Raw genomic sequence first — 27,690 nt, forward strand, 5'->3', positions numbered from 1 at the left:
ACGTATTCAACTCATTAACTTCATTAACATATCTTGATTTATCTTACAACAACATATCCTGTCTTCCGTCTGACGTTTTCAAGCCGTTAACGTCAATAACACATCTTGATTTAAGTATCAATCATTGGTGAACGGAAACTTTCGGCTTCGGCCGAAATTTCGGCCGAAGTTTCGGCCGAAGCCGAAGCCGAAATTTCTGCGTCAGCAATTTTTTACTTTTCCTGTTTCGGCCGAAATTTCGGTTCAAACCACAACCGAAATGAACCGAAACTTTTATAAGATTTTTTTTAAAAGTCTAGATAACTTTTTTTTAATTTAGAGTGTGATCATGACGATTTCCTAATTTTAATCGTTTGTTAGTAAATCAATTTTTAATTATAACAATTGTAGAAATTTTAATTGAAGTCACGTTACATAATTGATTCAAGTTACTATTCTCAAATCATTCTTTAAATAAGTTAACATTTAAGTTAAGTAACCAAAATCAATAATTTAATCAAATTTTCTCAGTGCTAAATTTTACAATGGAAAATAATCGAAAGAAAAGCTATTTGTGGAATCATTTTACCGTAACAGCCAGTGATTCCAAATACGCAACTTGCAACATCTGCAATTTGAAAATATCTCGTGGATCCCACAATCCAAAACTTCAATCACTTAGCGGACTTTCATCACATTTAAGAAGTCGGCATCCACAGCTTACTCTAAAAAATCTCCTAACTGAAAAAGCAATACTCACAACTACCGACAATCCTGAAAATATACCAACTTCAGATCAGCTTGAGCCTCTTACAATTAAAAAAAGAACAATACCTTTATTTGACATCAGATCAAAACGCCAGAGGACTGAGATGCTGCAATTTACAATGCCTGGCTGGGTTGACAATATCTCAAAAATTGATTCAAATTCCGAAGAAGGTCTTAAGTTTCATAGATCTATATTTGAAATGATTATCCTCGACTTACAGCCTTGGTCAATTGTGAATAATCCGGGATTTTTACGCCATCATGCAGTTTTTACACCACACTTTGACATTGGAAGTGAGAAATACTACCGAAGCATGCTCAATCCAGCCTATGAAAAGATTAAGCTTGCAACGAAAGTTATCCTTAAAGAAAAAAATACTGAAACTATCTCCATCTCTCTGGACGCTTGGTCATCCTTTCATCATAAGTACTTGGGCATGATGGCACACTTCATTTCAGACAAATGGGAGCGGATCAAGTTCTGCCTGTCATGTTCCAAGTTTGATGAAAAACATACTGCTTCAAACATTTTTCAAAGACTTGAGAATGTTGTGAAAGAGTGGGAGCTAAAGGACAAGATCACATTCTGCTTAAGAGACAATGCTGCAAATATAAAAGCACCTTTCAAAGAACCACAGTGTGTTTACAAGTCTGCTGGGTGTCTAAATCATTCACTTCAACTAGTGATTAAAAAAGAACTTTTTTCACTTCAGAGTGCTGTAAACTTGATAGAAAAATGTCGAAAGCTTTGCACTCATGCTTCTTTTTCAAATTCCTGAACAAAAAGACGCCAATATGTTCGAAGAAGAATTGGAGAAGCCTATAAGCCCGAGTGTTTAAACCCTACCATTAAACACGGAGGAGGCTCTTTACAAGTTTGGGGCTGTTTATCTTCATCTGGAGTAGGTGATTTGATCAAAATAGAGGGGCGACTCACCGGGGAACGTTATGTGGATATCCTAAGGCACCATGCTGTATTATCCGGAATGAGACTAATAGGTCATAATTTTATTCTGCAGCAGGACAATGACCCAAAACATTGTTCCCGAGTGGCAAAGAATTGTTTAAGTAAAATGGCAGAGAAAGGAGTACTACAATTGATGACCTGGCCTCCCCAGAGTGCAGATTTGAATATAATTGAGCATATATGGGATTACCTGGACAGAAAGAAGGTCGAACATGCTCCCCGAAATGCTGAAGAATGTTTTGAAGTACTTCAAAGAGAATGGCACAACATACCCCAGGAATTTATAACTAATTTGTATGAATCTATTCCCCGGCGAATATCGGCTGTGATTAAGGCAAAAGGAGGACATAGTAGATATTAAGAGTTTTTTATGAAGTTTGACATTAAATAGTTTGTTATTGTTCCATATTTTTGTGTGAAATACATGTGTTTTAATAAGTTTATAATATAGAACTACAAACTTAAATATTAGAGAAGAATTCTCCGGGATTTTTTGAAAAAATATAAGTGGTCTAAAACATATTCACAGTACTGTATATATATATATATATATATATATATATATATTTTAATCATATAAATTTTAATTATGAAATATTTAGAACATATTGCCAATCTTTAGAAATAAAGATTATTAGCTATTTTGTCTTTAAATTGAAGTTATTAATTTATGCCAAAAAATCGCGTCTCAGAAACCATAGTGGATTGTTTTAATTTCTCTACCTCAGCATTTTTTATTTTCAGAAGTCAGAAAGGTTTCTTTAAAGAGAGTGTATAAAATTGCGACTAGCCTTAGAAAAAAAGGGTGCATGTTTCTTCATAAGAAGTGTTCCTCGTGAAATGCTGTTAACGTTGCGTATGTTGTGATTGAGGAGTTCACATATTAATGAAAAACGAGATTAAAAGCTTTGAATGAACAGCTGAAGAATGGTTTGTTAATTTTTGCGTCACGATAGTTTTCAACACAATTTATGTACGATTTTCAATTGATATTTTGATATCGTAATATAAGAAATCCTTTACTTTGACACGATATGAATCAAAAACAATACATTAATAGAATTTTTATTTAACAAAAACTTATGCCAAGCATTTGTAAATTGACGAACGCCCTGGCGTATGGCATATTCTACTATCACATGGCGTTTCAGGTATCTTATTGTTGGCCGCCGGCTGTACATGCGAAATGAAATAAACCACATTAAAATAAAACATCCAAACATCCAATCAAACCTCTGTCAAACTAAAGTGCTTGTCAACTACAAATAAAACCCTTGGAAACAAAAGAACCGGCAACATGTCTGGATAACATGAAACGTATGTATTTAAACTTTAAATCTAAAAATTACAAGAGAATTTTTCATTGAGATTTTGAAAACTATAGCCGTACTTTTTGAAAAAAAATATAGATACATGATGAAATGTTATGAAAGCAACAAGACCTTGTTGATCAGCTTTCTGAGAGGATTAGAAGGGTTGCAAAGTGAGTCTAATGACAAGGTGACGAGATGACTATCGAGACCTTTCACTATTTCAAGATCCCCCACGTGGTGTAAAAATAAGCGCTTCTAGCGCCTACCACCACGCCTATTGGATGTTCACAACATAAAAGTTGGAGCAGAATTTTAAGAACATATTTTTTAATATTTTTGGAGCGATATGATTGAACTATTGAACTATTTTTTTACTTTTTGTACAACGGAAAAACTGGAATATAATAATCTTTTGTTTTTAATTAAAATTTTATGTACAAACATCTTTTTAAATGAAAATAGAACATACTATACTATAATTTGTAGATTATTGTTTCGACAACCTTTAATAAATCAGTTATTACATTTTCGTAGGAACATCAAGATAAACTATTAGTTTCATTACTTGCTATAGAAGATCTGTTAACTGATAACTTATAATATTAGTAATTTAATACTCTATTTTAACAGTTTAATTGTAAAATTTGCATAAATTAAGAAGAATATTTATTAAATAAACTTGCATTTCTTTTTTACTTCTTACATTCTATAGGATAAGCTTACTGGACCGAAAAAGCTCTCGAATCCATTCATCAGGATTTCAATCAGTTTTGGCGAATGAGAAAAGATGGAGAACACAGCCCAAACTATATAGAGGCGCTAAAACATGCTGCAGTTGTTTATAACTACAACCGCTTTTATACCAGCTTTCTATTTGCAGGAATGTAGTTTGTAAAAAGTAAAATATTAAGCCTCCTATAAAAAAAATGTTTCGTATGATTTTGAAATGCATAATATCAATCATAATCTAACCATAAGGATTAGAAATTTTTACGGTATTAAGTCATTGAAGCAAACCCCACTCAACCCCTAATAGCCCTCCCTAGGATATGTTTCCCAAAAACACTTCAATATTTTTTGGTTGTATATTAAACTAAATCAAAGTTCATCGACAGACTTCAAATTACATCAAAAAAAAAATTTTCGTTTTAAAATTTCATAATTTAATCTGGAAATGTAAACCTTTTTGTAGAGAATTAATGAACAATATGGTTTCTTGAGCATCATAAAATACTGAGTTTTAAAATGCAAAACTTCACATAAACTTCAAACTAATAAAAAAAAATTTCTTTTTTAATAACAAAATTTAAATCTGAAGTTTTGTAGTTTTTGTTCTCACTAAGCGATTGTTTGTAAGGGGAACTTGTCAGCACGGCAGTAAATCCCATACGCTTTCTGGTTCTGTTCACCCTTTCTTTGGCTACGGGGTAAGGACTTATGTCACTAGCCAACATGGGTGTATCACTAGAGGAACCATTTAAAGTTATTTCACGGGGTTATAGGAGGCAATTTTAAGCTTTGCATGGTTATAAATTTTAAACGAAAAGAGGGTTTTTTGATGAAACTTGAAATCTCTCAATGAATTTCGATCTAATTTATGATAGAACAAAAAAAAAAAATGTTATGAACATGGGAGACGTAGTTTTAGAAAGGGGGCAATTGCAGATCGGGACAGGGTTTGGTTTAGTTCCAATTACCCTAATTTTTTGAAAGTCATCCTTAATCGACACTATCAACGTACTTGAAATTTGAGTATGCCTATTACCTCTTAGTTACCTATTTTGAACAACAAAATTCCTGGGCACTCTTCTAAAACTTATGATTTCTCCCCAGGCCCCCACTAAAAAAAGTTATCTTTTACATTTTTTGAATGAAGAAATGTTTTTAGTGATAATCAAAAAAAAAATTTTGGGGGATGTGTTGCAAGGTCTTAGAGCATGTTCATTTGTACCGTTTAAAAAACTCTTTATAATGGATATAAAAAATTAAAACGTCATTGTTTAAGTCCCCTATCGTTTAAGAGATTTCGCTTTGACGTCATTAACTTGATTTGTAAAAAAACCAGCAAAAGAGATTTTCTACTATTAAAACTATCAACAACGTCACATTTCTGAGAGTTCCTGCGCTCTCCGACATGAAATTTCTGTCGACTCTTAATGTATAATTTAAGTTCTTTAAGTGCCGAGTCAAACAGAGGTTTGACTCGGCATAAAGTTATGACCATTAAAACAGACTTGAAAAATACAAAGCAAAGTTTTTTAACCGGTTGGGACCGTTAATTAAAAAAAAAATTTAATAAACCTTACTATGACTGAGTTTTCTGCAATTTGATTGCTTCCACAGTTGGCAAAGCATCAGCGAAGTTTGGAGGACAGAAAACAAAAAAAACATCAGAAGAACAAAAAATATCAACCTAACATTTCAATCATTTACAATGTTAGTACTATGAATAGTGGTCGTCTCAGTTATACAATCATCTCTTAAATAACGAATAAGCTTTTAAAACTTAAAAGAAAGTTTTTAGAGATGCAGGAAATCAATTACATAGTTGATGCAGTTGTTGCTACTGTAATCGAAACACTATTTGATTCTACGCAGTTCCCAACCAAAATTTTTACTCTGTAAGTTTATATTCGAATACAGATTTTCATTTAATCATGTCACGTTCTTTGTCTGGTTGCATCGAGTAAAGAACGAGCTACTGTTTATCTCTCTCTTTACTGTTTTTTTCTATATATCAATACAATTTAAAATGTATTTCTTCGAGTGCAAATACAATACAAACTCAAGCAATTATATAAAGGGATAAGAATTATTTTAAATAATCTTTATTCCTTTATATAATTGCTTGAGTTTGTATAAAAATAAAAAAGTTTGATTCTTGAAGTGTTTTATTTAATGCATCACCCTATTTGTTAATTTACAGATATCGTACTTTATATTGACCCAGGAATGTTTTTCAAATAACAAACAATTTCGGAATCTTGGAAAAATAAGTTCGTTCAGATATTCTTAAATACTACTATAACAAAAAAACATGAAGCTGAGGCAGACGTCATAAAGATATTACAAAATTTACTAGCAATTAAATTTCTTTCACCAGCCACAGCGAGCTTTATCGGAGGCCAACCAGCATTTGAAGCGGGGGTGGAGGGGGGCTAAGTGATATATGTGCCGAAAATCAAAAAAAAACATTTCCATAAAAAAAAAATACAATTTTAGTTAATAAACTTTTATAGATAAAAAGCGTGAGATTAACGGATGGTTACTAAAAATCCGGACTGACTTTCAAGGACAATTATTCCCTTAGTTTTTAAGCTAGAGATTAAATAAAAATATTGTTAAACAAAGTTATTAGTTCTTTATTTATTTCAATTAAATTTGTCTTCAACTAGTCTGTTTCTTCGGATTCGGCCAACTCTAAGACAAGTTGACCCAAAAAGTGAAAGTGCAAGGTCAAGGTCAATTTTTTTTTTGGACAAAGCTTTATTTTTCTTTGTAGTTGCTTTACATCTTTTGCTTGCCAGTTACTCTTATACACTTTGCTTTTCAAAATAGCCCAAAGTCTTCGATTTGGCGACATTCCGGCACGGGTGGCGGATTGTCAACTTTTTTGACAAAAAAGATGACTATCCGCCAGCCGCCAGCCGCCAGCCTATGATTTTGGCCACACGACAACTCCTTGCATACTTTTTTATCCAGAATTGTTCTTAGAACGTTTGATTATGTCATAGATAGTGCTTCTTGGAACTTTTTCAGCATTGAAGTGATCTTCGGTGAGCTTTTTACCTTGCAATTTATCATTTGAGTAGAACTCGTATAGCCATTTTCTCACCCTTCTTTTTTAGACACTATTTTTTTTTCTTTAATTTTTGATAGTTATTTAAAAACAAGTAAATTAACTTACTGAAAATTAAATTTAAAAAAAAAAAAAAAATTAGCTTGTGGCAATTTAAAAGTCAGCTATAATCAGTCCGGATTTTTAGTTACCACCCGTTAACCATATTCTTAAAAAATATTTAAGATAATATAAAAAATGGATGTTTTAAAAATGAAAAATTAAAGAAATGATCTATGTCCATATTTAGGTAACACGAAATGATCTAACTCCAACAGTTTAGGCATTTTTAATTTTTTCAAAGTATAACCAATTTTCTTCATCAAAATAATACATCATGGCTTGGAGGTCCTTCTTCTTTGTCTTTTTAATTCATTTCAATTTGTACTCCTCGTTTTAAAACTCGATATGCTTTAAACGGTGTAAGGGTACTAAAGTTTTCCATAAAATTGACGATTCCTGGACTATCTTTTGTCACTTTCGACCAGGCAAACTAGCTTATTACCTACTTAGATGTATTCAAAAGCGAGGCAAAAAGATGTATTCAAAACCGAGACAAAAATCTAAAGGTCAAAATCAAAAAAAGTTTTCCTAATCCTGTCAATAACCTTAAACGGTCTGTCAAGTCTAGAATCTAGAGCTGATTGAACGTGTCAAGTCTACGGCTGCAAATAGAAGGCTTTACACTGTCTACACTACATAACTTAGATTGTTTCGCTTTACAATGGTGGCAAAGTTTCTATCTGAAGCTGAGTATCCATGTCCTGATGTAAAAGATTTATGCACAATTGTATCAAATGTGTCATTTGCAATAAACCAAATGTAGAGGAGAAGAAGCATCTTGTTTTTAATGCATATTTGTCACTCCAAACTGTTAGATTCTTTTGTAGGAAGTTAAATGTCCTGAATTAATAGCTTGCATTAAATACGCAATTTGGTTTCCTCCCTCATGCCACACACACATGATCTCATTGCCCATGTCTGTTACATGAATCCCAAAATTGAAGCATGAAAGCTGATGACTATAGTACATGCTAGTATGGGACAGTTTGGGCATTGGGTAGACTTTTTGTAGATTCATTGTATAAGTACATGTTTGACATGTACTTTACGATAGTGCAACTCAAGTTCTTCTTACATGATGCGGTACGTTATTGTTCTTTCCTTTATCTCACCAGTACGTTATTGTGCTTTCTTTTAAGGTCAAGAGAATCAAACGTTTTTGATAAATTGCCCTATTTAAAATACACTGATTGACTCAATTTCTAATGGATTAACAAAAAAGAACGAGATTAAAGTTAAACAGAATAAAACTTTTTTTTTTTTTAAACAAAAATATAAAAATAAAAACAAAACAAAAAAATGAGTGTCATTTAATAAAGACTGTGGTCCGTTCGAGAAGAAAAATAAAGATCCCAAGCCGTACCGACATTCAGAAAGAATTACCGACATTCAAAAAGAATTCGCAAGAATAAAATCCAGAAGACTATGAAAAATTTTGAAATCGAGCATTCATCTTAGATGACGAGTCTAATTTTACTTTAGCTCATACTTGCATAAATGGTAACAACAGATTTTACACAAGCAATGTAAACGACACCCCTTTAAACTTAAAATAAAATCCTGTTGCTAAATTTGATAAGATCACTTTCACTAGAGACAAGTCAATCAATACTAGCAAACTCAACCATTAAACATCTTCAAATAAGTGCAAATGAAATGGTAGCTATAAAAACTGATGAGTATCCCATGGGAAAAACTGAAAACAATGTCCAGTTAATTAAAAATGGATGATTGCTTCTAATCAGTCAGTTGTTGATTACTCATAAACTACAATAACTTATTTTCTAAATAGATGCCTGAAACCATTTCACATAAGCACAGGTTCATGTGTGGCTTTCTTACAACTTCCTCTACCGTAATCTCCTTAATTTGATTTCCTTCCGGGAGCCCTGGCATTATCATCTTGCCCAGGACTTAAAAGCTCCAAGGCAACCTGTGTCATAAGGACAATCCAAATTAAATAGCTTCGGTTTATCTATAACAGATTACTTAATGGAGAATAAAGATGTTAATGGAATTAAACTTTTTGGAGAGTCCCACCCCTCTTTCCAATCCGAACTGTATACTTTGGGACCCACACTATAAATCACAAAAGTATTTCATTAAGTATCATTTACATTATAATTTGAACTGTTCTGATCTAGATTCAGGTACGATCAAAATCTTTCGTTTTAAAGCTAACTTAGTTATTTTTAATCATACCTTAGTTAATACTCAGCTTGTGAAACCACAAATCATTTAACATCTTTGAATGTTGAAACCATTGCAAAAAAATCACAAATATTTAGAAAGAGATATTTAATACTGGTCATTAACCTAGATGCTTATTGTTTCTTATAAAAATGGGTACAGTCAACTCGAGTCTGGGGCCTTATTTACTTTAGAGATTACATTTGTCTACCGTTTTTGTATACTTACGGATTTGTCAAAATCTTTCTAATGCCTGTCTTTATTTCTTTTTCAATAACCTTACAAAAGTAAAATGGTTGCTGTATTCATAGAAACACCTTTTTTAAGTAGATACTTAAGATTTACAGTCGATAGGGTAAATTTTGAATTTAATTTGCGAGAATAGCAACATCTTGATATCATAAGTTCTGCTCTTCCAAATCCACTACGCCGTAAACATTAATTCTGAGTAATTTCTCTAGATTTCTTCAGGTTTCCGATTCACCAGAATTATTGCATAAATCGCAAACAGATTTCTGAAAGAGAGACTTCTCAAGCTAATTCACAACTCTTTTATGTCAGACGCCCGCAATTCAGCATTTCCATAAGTTCATCCATTTTCATATTTAAGTTGTCAATCTTTAGAGAAAGTAAAAATTTAACAAACATTTGATGCTTGTAATAATAAAACTAGATAACTACAAATATCAATCAAAATCCATCAAAACCTTGGGAAGATTAGGTACGCAAACACGCATGGTATTTGTTAAGCGTTTAAGAAAACGTTAAGCAGTTAAAAAAAAAAAAAAAAAAAAAAAAAAAAAAGAATTTATAATAATAACAATAATCACCTTTTTTTCAAATGATTCCATTCGATTAGCTAGAGATGGTGTTGCTATTTTACGGTTTTCATCTTTAAACATAAGGATTTATTAACTTTTTAAAATGTAAAAAAAAAAAAAAACCTAATAAGTATAATTATCACGATTATAATGAAAATGACGACGATAAATAAAAATAAAAGCAATTGACGACAATAAAATGACGACGATAAATAAAAATAATAGCAATTTCCAAAAAAAAAAACAACAACCAACCAGTAATTCCCAGAGCATTTTCAACCCTAAAAAAAAAGAAATCGTTCATTATTTGATAAAATTTCATCAACTTTCTTAAGGTCAAATTTAAAAGAATAAAATCTTGGTATGACGAAGCTCATTTCACTGGTTGAATCACACAACTACCGTAATTTTAGTCAGTGCTTTTATTAAACTTTTTAAACTAGAATAAAAAAACTCCACAAGAAATAAAATCTTGTTTTATTTATGACATTTTCCGGTTAATTTTAGTTAAACAAAAGTTAAATTAAGTCAAACAAAAAGTTAATAAAGCAAGAATTAAGTTGCAAGTATATAATACATTAATGTTAAGCAAAAAAGTAAAAAAAAACTATCTTGAAGGAAATCGAACAATAAAAATAAGATCTAGTATTATTGACGAACCTCGATTGAAACTTTCGTATTAAGCTGAACATGTCAACTTGTCCTGCAGTATATTGTTCAATCACATCGTGAATATCATAAGGGCGTTGAGCAATCTGGTCAAATACCACGAAAAAAAATAACAAAAACAGTTGTGTTAGTTGTGGAAATAAATGCATAATGAACGCTTTTTCTTGTGTAAGTAAAGAGCACAGAATAAATTACAAAAACATCTACTTTATAAACACATATATATTTGGTTAAAAACATTTCAGCTGTTTAAAATAATAAAAATGTAATTGTGTCCATTGAATAAATAAATTAGCTTAAATATCATAAATATAATGACATACCTTGAATTTTCTCAGAGCAACATTAAATTTGAGTTTTATAAGAAATCGCACAAAGTGTCTTTCAGAATTATTTAAACTTAAAAACAAAAATTTAGACATAATTTACATAATATTAAAAAGAAAACAATGAAATATTAAAGAAATTTAAAAAATAAAAATATTAAAGTTATAAAAACGAAAATAGGATTCTTTACATTTCTGTACATTTCAAAACCAAAATAGGATTCTTTACATTTCAGTACATTTCAAAACGAGGAAGAATTGGCAAAAACTATTAAACTTACGGTCTTGTGGTGATATTTAAAAGTCTCTGATGCTCCTCGGAAAATTCAGAGTTGAGCTTGCCTATGAGTTGATATAAAATGAAAACATAATTATTAAAAAATAAAAAGAAGACAGGCTATGCGCTTGTCTTTGTAGAATATATACTAAAACAGAGACTTGCGTTTTAAAACTTAACTAAACAGTTTTTCTAAAATAATTAAAATCTACCTATTATAACTTTTAAAGCAACCTATTATGTTTAGCTTTAAGTACTATTGACTATTTTGCAAGCCATAAAGAGTCTTATTTTAAACCTCTATGTTGTTCTCACATATGTTTGTATATACATGTGAATGTATATTTTTAAATACACATGGACATTTTTGAGTTTAAATTACCTCTGATATCATTATTATTTACTGGTGTCAGGTGATTGGGTATACTGGCATGAAGTTGATTTTCACCAGCTTGATAACCAAAGAAGAAACTTTCATTTTCGTGAGACTGATCATGAATGCCAATAACAGAAGAAATACCAGTATCAACAGCGGGAGAACATTTTCGCTTAGCACTCTTTGACTTATGACTAAGCATCTGGCTGCTTTTCCACAAAATTCCAACACAACTATGGTCATCATGAAGAGAAGGTAAACTTCCATCAATGCATATGGGTGTCAGCATATCTTCAATAATTACATTGTACTTAAACCATGTACTAGCTAATGATAAAGATGGCTTTGTGGAATGATATCTCCAAGCATACTAAAGTGACAAAAGTATTTAAAAAAATATATTAAAAAAAAAAAAAAAAAAAAAAAAAACCATTACAAAAAAATATGTTAAAAGTTTCAGACAGATTTTGAAAATTAAGAAAGAACTTCTTTATAGCATTATTGCTGTTTCTTTATAGTGATGATTGGCTCAAAAAGAGCTGTGTCATAACTTTTTTGGCTGAACATTTTTAAAATTATTCAAGCAGAGGCATCTTAGAAATTCATGTTATAGATTTTAAATCTTCTCTGTAAAATCAAAGTAATTAGACACAAAATTTTATTATAACTTACTTTGAAATAGTTAAAGAATGGCAAAACAAAAAACAGTTTTCCTTGTAAAAATACCCCATGAAAAATTCATCTTTTGTATTAACTCTAGCAATTTGATAAAAATATTTTTATGAATGCGAATTGCTTATTATTTTAAAAACATGCAAAAATAACAGAAGCACTTTGCAACAAATCATGTTTTTTTATATGTTGTAATGAATTTATCAAATTACAAAAATTAGTTACTAACATATTATATAAAATATTTCCTTAACTTACATTTATTGACTTAATAAAGAAATATACCAATGACCAGGAGATGAATCTTATATCAAATAGGCGTGGCTTATTTAACTTAAACACACTTTACACTGTTTTACAAATCTTCAACTTTTTTAAGTTTCAGGAACAAAATGTCTCATTTATTAATGAACTTCACATGTGTGTGAATTCAAATATACTATTGAGATTTTTTTAGCTGGATCTTATTTCCATCTAAATAAACAGTTTACATTTACAACTACAGGAAATGAAAAACGCCCCAAAGCATAACATATAATTTATATTGGCAACAGTGAGCACATGTATTTTCAATGTTTATCAAGAAAAACTATAATAAGCAAGCCTAAAGTTCAAATTTGTCATTAATCTTGTCATTACTTTTTGCCCTTTTCTGCCTCTTTTGACATATCTGCAACAAATATTTTTTATACAGGTTCAAGGCTAAATACACATAAATCTGAGCTAAATTTACATATAATGTTCTTTAAAATACCATCTAGCTTGCAAGACAATAGATACTGTGACTTTAGAGGATATGATTTAATATAAACTAATATTGCATTATCTTGGTAAGGGGAGAGGGGCAGTTTTCTATTGGTTTGTAATAATATGGATTAAGAAATGTAGAGCATAAGTTGCATCATGCATTTTATAAATCTTACTTCATTAGTTGATTGCTTATATCATGGAAACTAGACTGAATACAAATTTTAAAATATTATTTTTGTTACTTACAAATGAAAAAAATATTTTTTCATTTTGTAAGAGACAAAAATATTTTTTAAAAAAATCTTTTTTTCATTTTGTAAGTACAAACTTTTTTAAATTGAACTTTAATTTCAATATGAAAGGAATTTTTGAAAATAAATGCTGCAAACTGCTTTTGCTGTACTTCCTAGTTAATGTTAAACAAACTAAATTTCTTTACAACATATATGATCAAAATACTGAATGTAAGAATTAATTTATAAGTAAGATATTTTAAATTTCAATTAAAATCTGAATTAACTTCTTTCATTTTCAAACATGGCTTTGAAAGTACAAATATTTTAAAATAAAAAAAAAGGTAAGTGTCAATTTTTCAATTTATCTTTAACATGTTGACTGCTGAAATGGTTACCAGTGGCTGACATCAAAAAACACAATAAATCACCTCAAAAATATCTCAAAACAAATTAAATAATTGTATTTTGAACCATTATATTAAATTTTTGGACATTTTACAAAAAGCCTATTTAAATGAAAAACACAACTCTTTTTATTGCATACTCATTTTCAGTCAAAAAGAAATCATAGAAACAGAAAAATTAAAAATATAAACTTTTTTAAACCAAGTATAAAATGACTAAAAGTTTGTTGATATTGTTTTGGAAAACCATGAATCCTTAGGAAATTTTTGAAGATGGCTAAAGGCTAAATTTGAAAAAATTGGTTAACAAAAGCTTTGTCAGAACATTGATACTAAATTAAAATATTACTAATTAATAATATTTGTATGTTAGGCGTTAACTTTCTTAAAGCAACAAGTCAACAAGTGGATTTAATTCTAACTTATTACTAGATAAAACATCATGCTAATTTTTTTATTAATGTTAATTACTATCATCATTATTATTAACTATTATTAACTATCTATCTATCTATCTATCTATCTATCTATTATTATTATTATTATTGTTATTGTTATTGTTATTGTTATTGTTATTGTTATTGTTATTGTTATTATTATTATTATTATTATTATTATTATTATTATTATTATTATTATTATTATTATTATTATTATTATTATTATTATTATTATTATTATTATTATTATTATTAATATTATTATTATTATTATTATTATTATTATTATTATTATTATTATTATTATTATTATTATTATTATTATTATTATTATTATTATTATTATTATTATTATTATTATCATTATTATTGTTATTACTATTTTATTATTATTATTATTATTATTATTTTTATTATTACTATTATTATTACTATTATTCTTATTCTTATTCTTATTCTTATTCTTGTTATTATTATTATTATTATTATTATTATTATTATTATTATTATTATTATTATTATTATTATTATTATTATTATTATTATTATTATTATTATTATTATTATTATTATTATTATTATTATTATTATTATTATTATTATTATTATTATTATTATTATCATTATTATTATTATTATTATCATTATTATTATTATTATTATTATTATTATTATTATTATTATTATTATTATTATTATTATTATTATTATTATTATTATTATTATTATTATTATTATTATTATTATTATTATTATTATTATTATTTCTAGACTACATATTTTAGAATGTTTATTATAACTTTATTTACAGATTTGAAATAAAAATATTTGATTTTCTGTTGATTTTTGTGTGTTTTCTTACAGTATACTGAAAATTACTAGATTAAGAAACCTGAATTAACATAGCAGCAGGATGGCGCCTTCGATTGAAATGCTTTTTTTTTTTACTATGAGCTACTTGCAAAGCAAAACCAGAGCCTAAGATTCCCTGAAGAAGGAAAAGTAACTCTAACTACAAACATCTCAAACAAATATTAATCAAAATAGAAACTAAAAAAAAAAAAAATATAAAAAATCTATCAAATTTATTATTAGTTCTAATATAAATCTGTATTTTAGCGTGTACTTATTTAGCTTATAAAATGAGCAGCAATTAAATTGAATAAAGACCAAAAGGTAACAATGTCAATCTGTATACACCATGGTATAGTTGAATAAAGTAAAATGTAACCTATCTCTTCAAAAAAATATATAGATTTGCATTTGTATGGATTTAAAGGAATTAATTTATTTAGCAAAACTTCCTGCTTTTCAGAATTAGAAAATAAAACCCTGCAAAGCAGCAATAATGGCATTATCGATAGTAAAAATAATTATAGTAGCAAACAATATCAGTAATTTTGATTGTAACATACTGCTATTACTTTAAATTTAATATTTTATTCAAAATCAAAGTATTTGATCAAGTAATATAAACAATGTGTCAGTGTTGGAGAACATGACGCCCTGAATAAAAATTGCAACCAACTTGATTGGCTAGACAATTTCTACAGAAAATTTCTTAATTCTAAAGAGAAAAAAAAAGTAAAGAAAAAATAACAACTTTGGTTCTTTTAATTGTTGGATTTGTTGCTGTTGGATTTAAAACATTAAAAAAAAGTTTAACCAAATCAATTACAAAGTTTTCAAAATTTAAGGAGCTTAATTTGTTGCTCAAGGGCTCCAATTGAAGGTAATGATTTTGATTTGTAATTGTTTCCAATACTCAGAAGATACTTCAAGAACAAGCATTCTCAAACTAATTTCTTTGCAAATATTTCACAGAAAAATGTCACAAATACGTAAATTTTACCCAGCCCAGAAATATAAAAAAAGGATCATTTTTTACTTAAAGTTATTGTTAATAAACCACAATTTTTGTAAAAGTAGTTAAAAGTCTTACAGCTGGTAGAGCAAAGAAGGCAGTACCAATAAAAGAAAATACCACAACCATAATCTTAGTGACCCAGTTATTTGGACTGAAATCTCCATAGCCGATTGCTAAAAGAGATATCTAAATGATAAAATGAAAAAATAAAAATTTTAATTAAATGCTGATGAATTTTAATTTTAAGTTAAACCATAACCTTAGATACCCTAAAAAAGAAAGGTAATTATAATTACAAACATGTCAAACAAATATTAGTTAAAATAGTAATAAAACCAAAAGATATGACCAGTCAAATAAAATTGTTTTTAGCTTCAATACATGTAAGGGAGTTTAATTACTTTAAAAGAACCTATTTAAGTGACCTGCTAAGTAAACTAAAATACAGGTATTTTAGCTAATCTTAGCCCTTCACCAGGATCACAAGATTGTACTAATTTAGTTTATAAAATGACTTGTCTTAATTTGCTAATGCTTAAATACCACCATGTAGTAATACTAATGCTTTATACTTTTTTTTTTTTTTTAATTCTTTTTATAACTTATACATTGTCAAATAGTTTGATGTATTTGACTTTTTTGGCAGGCTTGCACTTTAAAAAAGATTTACAAAACAGATTGATTCAATTAATAAACTTTTTGTGGATAAATATTACTTTAGAAACTTTTTTCTTTGTAATCAAATCATAACTGCCCTAATGTACAGGTGGCTTTTCTAGAATAATACAGACACTAGCAATAGTAAGTACTTCTTAACAGATACCAGTAACAGTACTTTTTTTATAATCACCAGCAATAGTAAGCACTTCTTTAAGGAAAACATGTTTAACATATAGAGTATATGAAAACATGTTTAACATATAGAATATATGCTAATTTTTTAACAAAAGGTGAGTCTAGATATGATATAAATAAGTTTGTAAGTGTTATGCTGATAAAAAAAACAACAACAACATGTATATAAGAGAAACTTTAATATACCATAAATTATTTATCATAGTATACTGTGTTAAAAAGAGGATTGTAAAAAGAAAAAGAAAAAAATAAATGTTTCCATTTCTTTTTCAAAAAAAGAAAAATTTCACTTTTAGATAACTGAACTCATAAAGTTACATAAAGTTATTTATCAATAACTTATAGCATGTAAAAAAAAGGTGTTTCATTTTAACAACATTGTATATGTTTTTAATAGAATTAAAGCTGATGGATAAAGTGGGCTATTTCATTAATTCAATGTTTTTATCATGAGCCAATATTTTGTTTATGTAAAATGCCCAAAATCGATTGCTACTTCTTGCATAAGATATCTTTTTAAGGAAAAAAAAAAAAAAAAAGTAAATTTACCATTCCAAAATACATTCCATCACCAAGATTTTTAACTTTATTAGATGACACCTTAGGATCACTTAGTTCAGCAATGTAAACAGAAAATGAGCAGGCCACAAGCAAAATGAAACTTAAATACCAACATGTCATCAGCTCCTAAAGCAAAATTAAGAAAAATTCTTTTTTGTTTTGTTTCAATAAATAATAAAAAAAAAAAAAACAATTTTGCAATAAATAAATAATTTTTTTTTTCCATATTAGATAATTTCAATATGGAAACTGTATAATATATATTTTTAAAAAGATGTGGAGTTAAGTCTTTTAACTCTTTTTGGATTCCTTGTAAATCACTTAAATGTATTTCATAAAATACTCAATTGCCTCAAAGTTCAAAAAACCAGAACAGAACTAAAAACATTTTTTAATGTTATAATAACCTATCAACACTGTATGCCAAAAAGTAACTTAATGCATTAACATAATAAATCTACTTAAAGAAATATCAACATTTTTAGTAGGACTCATGCATTAAACAAAGCCAGCCTGAAAGAAATGCTACAATATTATTTAAACTAAAATCTGTATTTTATTTTCTTCAATTAATTTCATAAGCACCCAAATGTTCAGTATAGATTTCAACACTTAAAGATACCTGTCGATGCTCATACACAACAACACTCATGATCTTGAATGCACCTTGTTGCCGATCTAACCGTAAAATACGAAGTATTTGCAAAACGTTCAGAAATCTAAAATGAAAACCAGTGACTTGAAATAATTTTAGAAAATTATTTGATGACTTACACTTTTTGTGCTTCTTCCTAACTCAGTCTTAAAATGGAGCCTGATTGATTGTGCATTTCATTGAAAAATATCAATAAATTGGATTATTACATAACAAACTCCAAGTTTGTTAAAACTTCTAACGAAGATATTTAAAAACATTTGCTGAGAAGATTTGTAATTATAAAGTAAAACTTACTGAAATATTGAGAATCTCCAAGGCAATCTGTTTAAATCATGGGTAAAGTAAACAACAACTGTTGCCAATATTAAAATCATATCTAAATAGTAAATTTGAAATCAATTGTTAGAAACTGCTAGAATATTTACGGCGGCTAGTTGTTACTATCACTATTCAATTTAATTTGTTGGCTTAACTTGTTTTTAACTGTGATGCATCACAACTTTCAAAAGCATTTTATGGAAATTGGATGATGTTAATGTTTGTTCTAAGAACTCTTCATTTCACAGGGCATTAAAATGAAGGGAGAATATCCTTGGAGTGACTTATCAAAGTTTATGATTTTTGACTCCTATGGAACTGCAACATACTGGTTCAACTGCAAGATGACTGGTCAGACTTACTTTAATTTATTTGTAAATAGCTTGATCATGGTACTTTCATCAAGCTATTTACAAATAAATCATCGTGATGCTTACTAATGCCTAGCATAAAATACCACATGCAAAAAAATTTCTTTTTGCACAAAGAGAAGTCCTTAAAAAAGATACTGATTGATGTTCTTACTAAGATTATCAAGACATTGTCAGGCAGCTTTTAATGAAAAAGTTTATCCAACAAAGAACTGATGTAAATTAACTCATTATTTGACAGAATATAGGCACTGAAAAAAAAAGTCTTTATTTGCTTTGATTCAACATGATGATAACATCATTTTATGCTATGCAATTTCCATTAATTACTTTTGAAACTTGTAAATTAATGGAATAAAAACTACAAAAGCAATTAAAGTCAACAAGTAATACTAAACTACCATAAAAAATCTATCAACCTGTAAAAGTTAGAAAGCAAAATGTGCTTCAAGCTTTTGTCTGCTAATATATTATATAAATAAGTGTGAGTGTTTTTGAGGTCTATCCTAATATTTTTAAACTTTGGCACCCTCCTAGCATTTCCCAATTACATAAATAAAATTATTTGCAAAAATTCATAACTTTTGCTTAACAATTAGTGGTGACCATCCAGATTTAAAAAATTTATTAAATGCTTACTTGGTTTACTAATGAACTATGATTACTGATTAAGGTATTATTCACATTTTCATTTCCCAAATAAATAGTGGTATTTTCCGAAAAGTGGAAGTTTCAGTAATTGGAAAATTTACAACTTACATAATCATTATTTTATACAAAATATTTGAGTTCCAAATCCTTGTATAATTTAAGAATGGAAACTCCACACTCAATCACTCATCAATGCTCAAGGGCCACCCTTAAATTTTTTACCAAAAATGTTTGGCACACATACATACATATTTGCATGCATGCATACATATATACATACATACATACATACATACATACATACATATATACATACATACATACATACATACATACATACATACATACATACATACATACATACATACATACATACATACATACATACATACATACATACATATATACATACATACAACATAGTTACCTATTATCATGAATGGTTTTGTAATAAAGCGCAAATGTCCATTGAACCCCATATATTGAGTTTGGCTTGAACACGACCAGCATCGTAAAGAATACTCCACTGTAAATATAACAGCCATTGAGGCTTCCTAACATAAGCAAAAATAAAACTTCCACTCAACAACAACAACAAATATCCACTTGACAAAAGATAGCAGATACGAAAGCATGAAAAAATGTCTTTTAGCATTCATGAAAGCTACATTTTTTACAACACTTGTGATATATGCAATTATATGTTGTATTTGCACAAACATGTTATATTTGGACAAATGTATAATGGTTGGACAAATATATTTACAACAAAATTGTTGCAAATATATTTGGGTAAATATATTTGCAATAATTCAAAAAAAAGAGTCGTCTCACCAAATAGTAAATAACATCATGAACTATGATGTTTGTAGCAAATGCATCAATAGTGACAATTACATCTAATGATAAACTTGATAAAATTAATGAGAACCTGGAAGAAAAAAAAAAACTTAAGTAGGATTTTTTTCTTTTTTATAAAATTTTATGCATTCCCTATATATTTCTTCTAAATAAAAACTCAAAATGATAGTGTTCAATTTTTTCAAACTCTTATACTCAAATACAATCTTACTAATACAACAGAGATATAAAAGATTTTATCACCAGATTAAAATGCCAAAAAATTATTCAAAAATATTGTCGCATGAGGGTGAGGCATTTTCCCTTAAAAGTATTGCATTACAAATATTGAAAAACATATAAACAGACATGGAATTATATATCAAGTAACTATTTGCCTACTTGGGCAAAGCAATTAATGAAGATAGGTATACTACTAATTAGAATTCTTAACTTATGTTACAGAATCTGTAAGCTTGAATTTTTTTAAATTCAAATTTTGTAACCTTAAAACTCAACTCAATGTTTATAAACCTCTGACAACAAGATAAAAAAAATTTCTATGAGATGAGCTCATAAGTAATTACTGTTTTTTCATAATATCATCAAGCAAATAAAAATATAACATACACAATCATATGATAAACAATTCCAAATGTTGTACATGGTTTCTCTAGAAAGCCAAAGATGTCTGATTTTAGTTGGTATGTGGAATTGAACTTTTGCTGAGTTCTTTGTTTTTTTATCTAAAAATAGTTTTCTTTCAAAGCATCAATACACAGATAAAAAGATGATACATGATAAATAAAATAGAAAAACAGTATAGGATATAATAGTTAATAAGTATAAATTAAAAAAGGATTTCTTCAAAGGATTTTAATCTGGTGCTTTTTTTTAAATACTAACTCACATGTTATTAACATCTTTTTGCAATCTTTGTAACTGTTGTATTATTGTTCATAACCTTTTATTGAATGCTTAACACAGTGATAAGACAAATTAAAAAAAACATTCATAGGATTTTTTGGAGCTCAATTTTTCACAATAAGATAAAATAAAAGTAAAAACTGCAATTATCAAACTCTATTTTAAAAACAAATAAAATCTTAATGCTTTTATCATATTTTAAGATTTAAAATTTATTAAGCACTATCTGTAAGACTAAAAACAAACCTAGCTATGAGATTTTGTTTTGCTGCAAATTGTTCCATTATATTTCAAAAACAAGAATATTTTACTAACGATTGAGTATAACATACACAGGTCAATTTTCTTTATTTTTATAAATAATTTTTATAGTTTTGTTATTTGTAATTTTATGTCATTTTACTATTTCATTAGTAAATATTGTTAATAAACATTTCTAAGTTCAGCAGACTTTAACACTAAAATCGAAAGTGTAAATTTTATTTTATATTAATTTATTTGAATCTATTCAATGAGGTTTACGTGCTTTAGTGAAGTTGTTTGTTGTCAAAATTTAGATACTTTTGATAATTCTTTTCATTAATTTTTCATGGTATGTAACACCAACAGTAAATACGTTCCGAGATTCGTTAACTCCCTAGTTCATGAATCTCGGAACATATTTATTGTTGATTGTTTTTGGCTGTCAATAAAGTCTTATGTATTAAACTCACATTTTTCCGGTAAACTTAATTTTTTTTCCAGTAACTTATTTCCAGTAAAAAATAATATTTTTTCCGGTAGAATAACAACTTTTTTCCAGTAAAATGTTTGCGGTAAGAAATCAGTTTTTTATCAGTAAAAAGTTAATTTTTTAAAAGTTATTTTCCGGTATTCAAACTTCCAAGTAGAAAATTTTTGTTTTTCAGTAGAAAAAATTTTTTTGAAAAATACTTCAAGTGCTCAAGTGAAAAATACTTTAAGTGTAAATAGATTTTGGAATATAATTCCAAAAGAAACAATAATCTATTTTGAATTAAACGAATGTTTACATTAAACTTAGTTTTATTTATCTTGAAGATTGATATTTAAAATTCACTTAAACACATAAACTTCTTCTAAGCTAAACTTTACATAAACTTTATACTTTGTCCAATAGATTTAAATCAGGGTTACAGATAACCATCAGGAATTATTCACTGAATCAGCAAAGCTTTTCGAGCTTTTTTTGGACGACCTGGCTTTCTTTTTTGGTGCATTTGAATATTTTTGGCTTCAGGAGGTGGATTGTACAATTTCAAACGTATTGCTACTCCTACTGAATGCTTACAGGAGTAATTTTTGAAGAAATGAGGACAAGTACATTTTGCATCTTGCCAACTGTCATCTTTCATCTGAACCACCCAAATTCCAAATTGGTTCTTAACAAATTCATCGAAAGTGGCATCATTTTGATTTTTGTAGATCAAAATGTCTTCTTTTTTAATTACATTTTGCTCCCCACTTGGTATGTAATAAAAATTTTCTGCTTCTTTATTTTCTGTAAGAATTTCTTTCTTGGATTTTACCCATTGGTATGCTGACGTCTTGGTAGCCAAACTGATTGTTGTTGTTTTTGAAAACAACTTCAGATTATTTTTGTAACCAAAAGACCAGTTTTCAATCATCTGCAAAGCAACAACTTTGAACTTGCTGATAGGAAATCGTTCATGAAAGGTGTGCTCATCTTTAATTACTCTATTACATGACTCAAGACAGTTGTTAGTGGTTGGGGTGAAATGCCTATAGCCCTCATACCAATTGGAGTTAGTGTTAACCCACTCTGTTTTGAAGTAAAGTAAAAACAAATGTTCTTGGTCATCCCACTTTTTAAAAAACAGATTGATGGCAATTAAGAAAGATTCTGGGCTTGATAACTTTTGTAATGTTTCAATATCTGTCAAAATTGATGTTCTGTTCTCTATTTTCACCATGGATTTAATTTTCTGTGAAACATTTCGGTACATGTGTGCCCAACACATCACAATTTTTTGTTCTTCACCAAAAAATAACTTAAAAGCATTTTGAATGGATTGAGCAGCATCAGAAACCAAAACCTCAGGAGTCATAACAACTTCAAAAATATTTTGGACACCTTTTCTCAATGCTTCAAATAAAAATGTAAAATCTGCAGTTTTTTCAGACATACAAACTCCTATGCCAAAATGATGAAAATGGCGGTCAGAATCAGATGTACCAACAACAAAAACTGGATAGCCTTGCCAAATGAGTTTGTAAGTAGCATCAGCATGGATGATCTTTGCATCTTTGGCAAGACTAAGCAAATGTTTGGTTGAAGCAAAGAATCTGAAAAGGAACTCTTCATCATATGTCACTGTATAGGACACAATAAATGCTGTATGTTCATCTTTTGGCACTGAAGAGTTTTCAATAAACCACTTTTCCAATTCACCTAGACTGATGTTAGTGACTCCAAACTTTTTCTTTCTCAATTTTGCAAGGATATTATTCAGTTGTGTTTGAGATGGTACACAAAAGTCATTTTTGGCCAAGTAGTCACGAATTTGTTTGGGTTTCATTTGCAAATCAAAAAGTCTGTTGATTTCTAACTGAACTTTTTCAGAAAGTTTACCTCCCCTTTTAGTCTCAATAGAATCATGTGTGTGTTGTGAAGTTGTTCTGTATAATAATACATTAGATGAGAAACTGTCATACAAAAGATAAATGCTTGCAGCACATTGAGTTCCTTTAACTTTCACAAGATTACATCGGTAGTAGTCTTTTTGACCTTCTTCAGTTTTGTTTCGAAAATCAAAACTCCAATTTTTTTCTTTGTTCAAAAATTCTTTGACTTCATTTAAATTTTCTAATTTGCAGTCAAGTTCCCATTGCTTGTAAGTTTTTTTTTTTTTTGGAGAACTAGGTAGTGAATCAGCTTCACTTTCTGATGAGTATTGAGGAATGGAATTCATAATGTATTATGATTAAAAGAAATCTGAATATTGCTCTAATAATTGAAAAAAATCTTACATGAAAGTAAAATGATCTAGCTAGCTGCTACTGCTACTGTTACTGCTACTGCTGTTACTACTACTACTACTACTACTACTACTACTACTACTACTACTACTACTACTACTACTACTACTACTACTACTACTACTACTACTACTACTACTACTATTACTACAACTAGATTTATATATATATATATATATATATATATATATATATATATATATATATATATATATATATATATATATAAAATTTATTTTACTAGAACTAATATTAAATTACTGGAAAAAAAGTATTATCTACTGGAAATAAAATTAATTACTGGCGGTTTATTTACTTACCGGAGATTAATTATTTTCTACTGAAAATAATATTTTTTTACTGGAATTTGTAGAAAGTGAAACCGGGAAAAAAGCTATTTTTTACTGGTGATTTAAATTGTCGCGATTGTTTTTTAACACACCCTGTAAATGTCGAAACACTTAAATCAGTCTGCTTGCGACACGCCAAGTAATAAAATGATAGTCAAGTTTTATAGTCTATTTTATGACTGGAAATACGGGCTACAATCGCTTTTTTTGCAACAAGTTGGTTCAGTTTTTCTTTATATCAGTTATCTAAGTGTTGTCTGGTTTGGCTGTTTACAGAAATGCGATTGAAAAAACCACTACTATCTACACCCTTCCAAAAATCTGCACCCTTTACTAAATCTGCACCCTTCATTGAATCTCCTTCTAATCATAGTTAAACAAATGGTTATTGTATTTAATTGTCGGTGGAAGTATTGAAAGATTTTCAAGCTAAACTGCTTTTTTTCGACAAACCAACACTTACAAAATACCATTAGGTCCTAATTTTTATAAAACTATTTTTACTTTTTTGTAAATGTTTATATTTTTATATGTTTACACAAACTGCTTTCCTTTGAGTAAAACAAAGAGAATTATCCAAGTCAAAATTATTATAACAAAAGAAACATTTAAAATCAACTGCATATCTTCTATTAAGTCTACTATCAATCCGTACCATCCCAAAATTTATTTTCCATTAAGTGATTCTAACACACAATAACGATTGGTAGATCTAACTATGGTAATTGCAACTATGGTAATAAACGTTTACTAAACTTTCTTCCACAAAGAACATATATCAAAGCAATCCTTGCGTCAGACACAACAGATTATAACGATAAAGTTTACATTGGCTTAAGCAAAACACTATTTAAACTCTGATGTGCAAACCACTTGAGACCACTTGAGAGCCATTAAATTTAAAAGTGATGTAGAATTGTAAAACTGTTTTGAAGCGTTAAAACTGTTAAATCACGCCAAGCATCTAGGAAAAGATTAACAGAAAGTGCTGTTTTTTTTCTAAAATCCTTTCTTTAAATTCATTTTAACCTCAACAGCAAAAAAGGTAGAAATAAGAAAGCTACATAAAGCTTAATTGTAAAAATTAGAATCGATCATATAGTGAGCAAGTGAACATCGCTTCGACTTAAAAGATATTGCTGATCCTAAAACATTAAGTACCAATTTTAAATTTTTTAAAGGATAGATCCTGCACTTTCTTTCTCTATTTTTTCAATATTCAACACTGATTTATATAAAGTTACATCAGTTAAGATCCATGCATACGCACATGTGCACTTTGTATATGTGCATATGAGTGTCAATATTACCTTTTCTTTTGTTACAGCATCCATCTGATACTTTTGTTTCGTTTTGAATCAGTTTTTGGGCAGAAAAATGCTTAAATGAAATCAACCGCATATACCATACAAACTGCTCATTTATTAGGCTGAATTAGCTAAACAAAGGAATAAATTTTTTAATTTTGTTTTGACTATGGTTGTTAGTAAATTGATACTTAAAAAAGAAAAGTACAAAACGTCAAGTTTTTAAAGATTCATTAAAAAAAGAAGCCGATACCTGCAGTCATACCTGATTCATTTTTTGAAATATTAAGCTCGACGTATCAAATGCGAAATGCTTCGTTTTTTTTAAGTTAAACGACAGCGTCCAAACAAGAAAAGTTGTACCAATTGTTTGTTTAATTACAATGCTTTTTTTTTTAAATCTCCCTGCTGAAAATAAATATAAACACTTTGACATTTAATTTCGAATATAGTAAAAAATTCTTGCTTTTTCTGGAACCAAAGTTATTAAAAATATAGTTTAGGAAACAATTATTCAAAAATATACGGTAACAAAAAATTGTTTAATAAAGTAGTCAAAAATAATGTTAAAAAAAACGATATCAAACTTTAAATTGAAAAGAATTCCCCCCCCCCCCCTCTCTCTCTCTCTTCTCTCCTTCCCTTCCTTAAACTCTCCACTTTAAATTTAAAAAACAAAAAACAATCTAAAACATAAAGTTAGTAAGTTTTTGTATGAAAAAAAACTTTTTTAATGCTGTAAACTTCGAAACTCTGTTCTAACTTAAAGTAAATTATATTTAAAAAATTCTCATACAACTTAGAAAGTGGCCTAAATTTGTAATTTTAGAAATATCAACAAATCTTTAAAAAGTTTTAATGATTTTATGGTAAATAAAAATGATTTAAAATTTAAGATTTCTGATTTTTATTGCTCAAAAACTGTTTGATAACGTAGTTAAGAATAATTTCTAAAAACAATAACAGAAGGCTTCTCTTGTATCATTTGAAGCATTTAGACTTCTAAGTTATTTATAATCATTTTATGCACATTCACTATTACTTATTTTCAAACAAGATGTTAAGTCTTCAACTATGCAAGATTCAGATTTAGTTATAACAATCAACAGAGAAACCTAAACCGATTGTATAAGTTTTTGTAAGGCTTTGCGCCCTTGCATCGACACAGGATGAGGATATTAAGGTAGGGGAAAAATCAGTCATACGGAAGGACGAATAAGTTTCTATTTAAATTCATCATTCCACTCTGCAAAAACTTGCTATAATCAAAGTTATAATAAAACTAATTGTTTCAGGACAACATCCTACTGCACATTTCCTGACAAAACCAGTTAAGCGAAACAAGTTGTTAAAGAGTTATGCAAGAAGATATGAGAATCTATACCTAATTACCAACCTTTCTTATTTAAAGAAATTTCAGTAGTTAAAAATATCTATTCTTTTAGACTAGCTACAGATTCTTACTGATTCTTCGCTGGTATGAGTTTTAAAATCTATGATTTAAAAATATTATTAATCTCAGCATTTGATCTTTTTAAGAAACTCAAAATAAATTTTATCGTTTAAAAGTTTAGACTTTTTAAAGTTTTACTTTAGGAGATAAATGGAGGCGGTGGGTGGGGGTGGGGTGGTGGGTGGGGGGTGGAAATTAAACTTTACAGGGTCATAAACGAAAAGAGTTTTATCTATCTATCTGAAACAAAACAAAAAAAAAAGTTATTTTTTGAATATTTGGAATGTGAAAATATTTTCTAATAATAATCGAAAAATTATGCACCGTTTGTGTTAGACGAATCACACGCTGTCTAAAACTTGACTTACAGTGGATAAAAAATTGATACCGTGTGCTCAAGCGGTTAAAGTTTACGGTAAAATTAG

The 27,690-nt window shown here is 28.4% G+C and overlaps 1 protein-coding gene across 6 annotated transcripts; it reads right to left on the reverse strand.

The window, feature by feature from the left end:
• Nucleotides 1-9,361: 9,361 nt before the first annotated feature.
• On the reverse strand, nt 9,362-26,222 carry LOC149888142 (potassium voltage-gated channel subfamily KQT member 2-like). 6 transcript variants are annotated; one of them, XM_090087796.1, is made up of 17 exons: nt 26,078-26,222; nt 25,816-25,943; nt 20,841-20,956; nt 20,205-20,301; nt 19,798-19,924; nt 18,325-18,406; nt 17,995-18,091; nt 17,361-17,498; nt 16,032-16,142; nt 14,982-15,077; nt 11,594-11,957; nt 11,216-11,276; nt 10,932-11,007; nt 10,600-10,694; nt 10,195-10,220; nt 9,949-10,010; nt 9,362-9,736 (listed from the first exon to the last, which is right to left on the reverse strand). In XM_090087796.1, the coding sequence occupies exons 2-17, from the start codon at nt 25,837-25,839 to the stop codon at nt 9,671-9,673; spliced, it is 1,638 nt and encodes a 545-aa protein (XP_089943922.1). In that variant the 5' UTR covers nt 25,840-25,943; nt 26,078-26,222; the 3' UTR covers nt 9,362-9,670. The 6 variants fall into 6 exon arrangements, with proteins under 6 accessions (XP_089943922.1, XP_089943923.1, XP_089943924.1 ...); XM_090087797.1 differs by having other exon boundaries at nt 26,066-26,189; XM_090087798.1 differs by lacking the exon at nt 14,982-15,077.
• Between the last annotated feature and the right edge of the window lie 1,468 nt (nt 26,223-27,690).

Source organism: Hydra viridissima, unplaced genomic scaffold (genome assembly GCF_058129835.1).
Source record: "Hydra viridissima isolate aposymbiotic clone 2 unplaced genomic scaffold, HvirCarnegie_v1 scaffold_5, whole genome shotgun sequence".
NCBI lineage: Eukaryota > Metazoa > Cnidaria > Hydrozoa > Anthoathecata > Hydridae > Hydra > Hydra viridissima.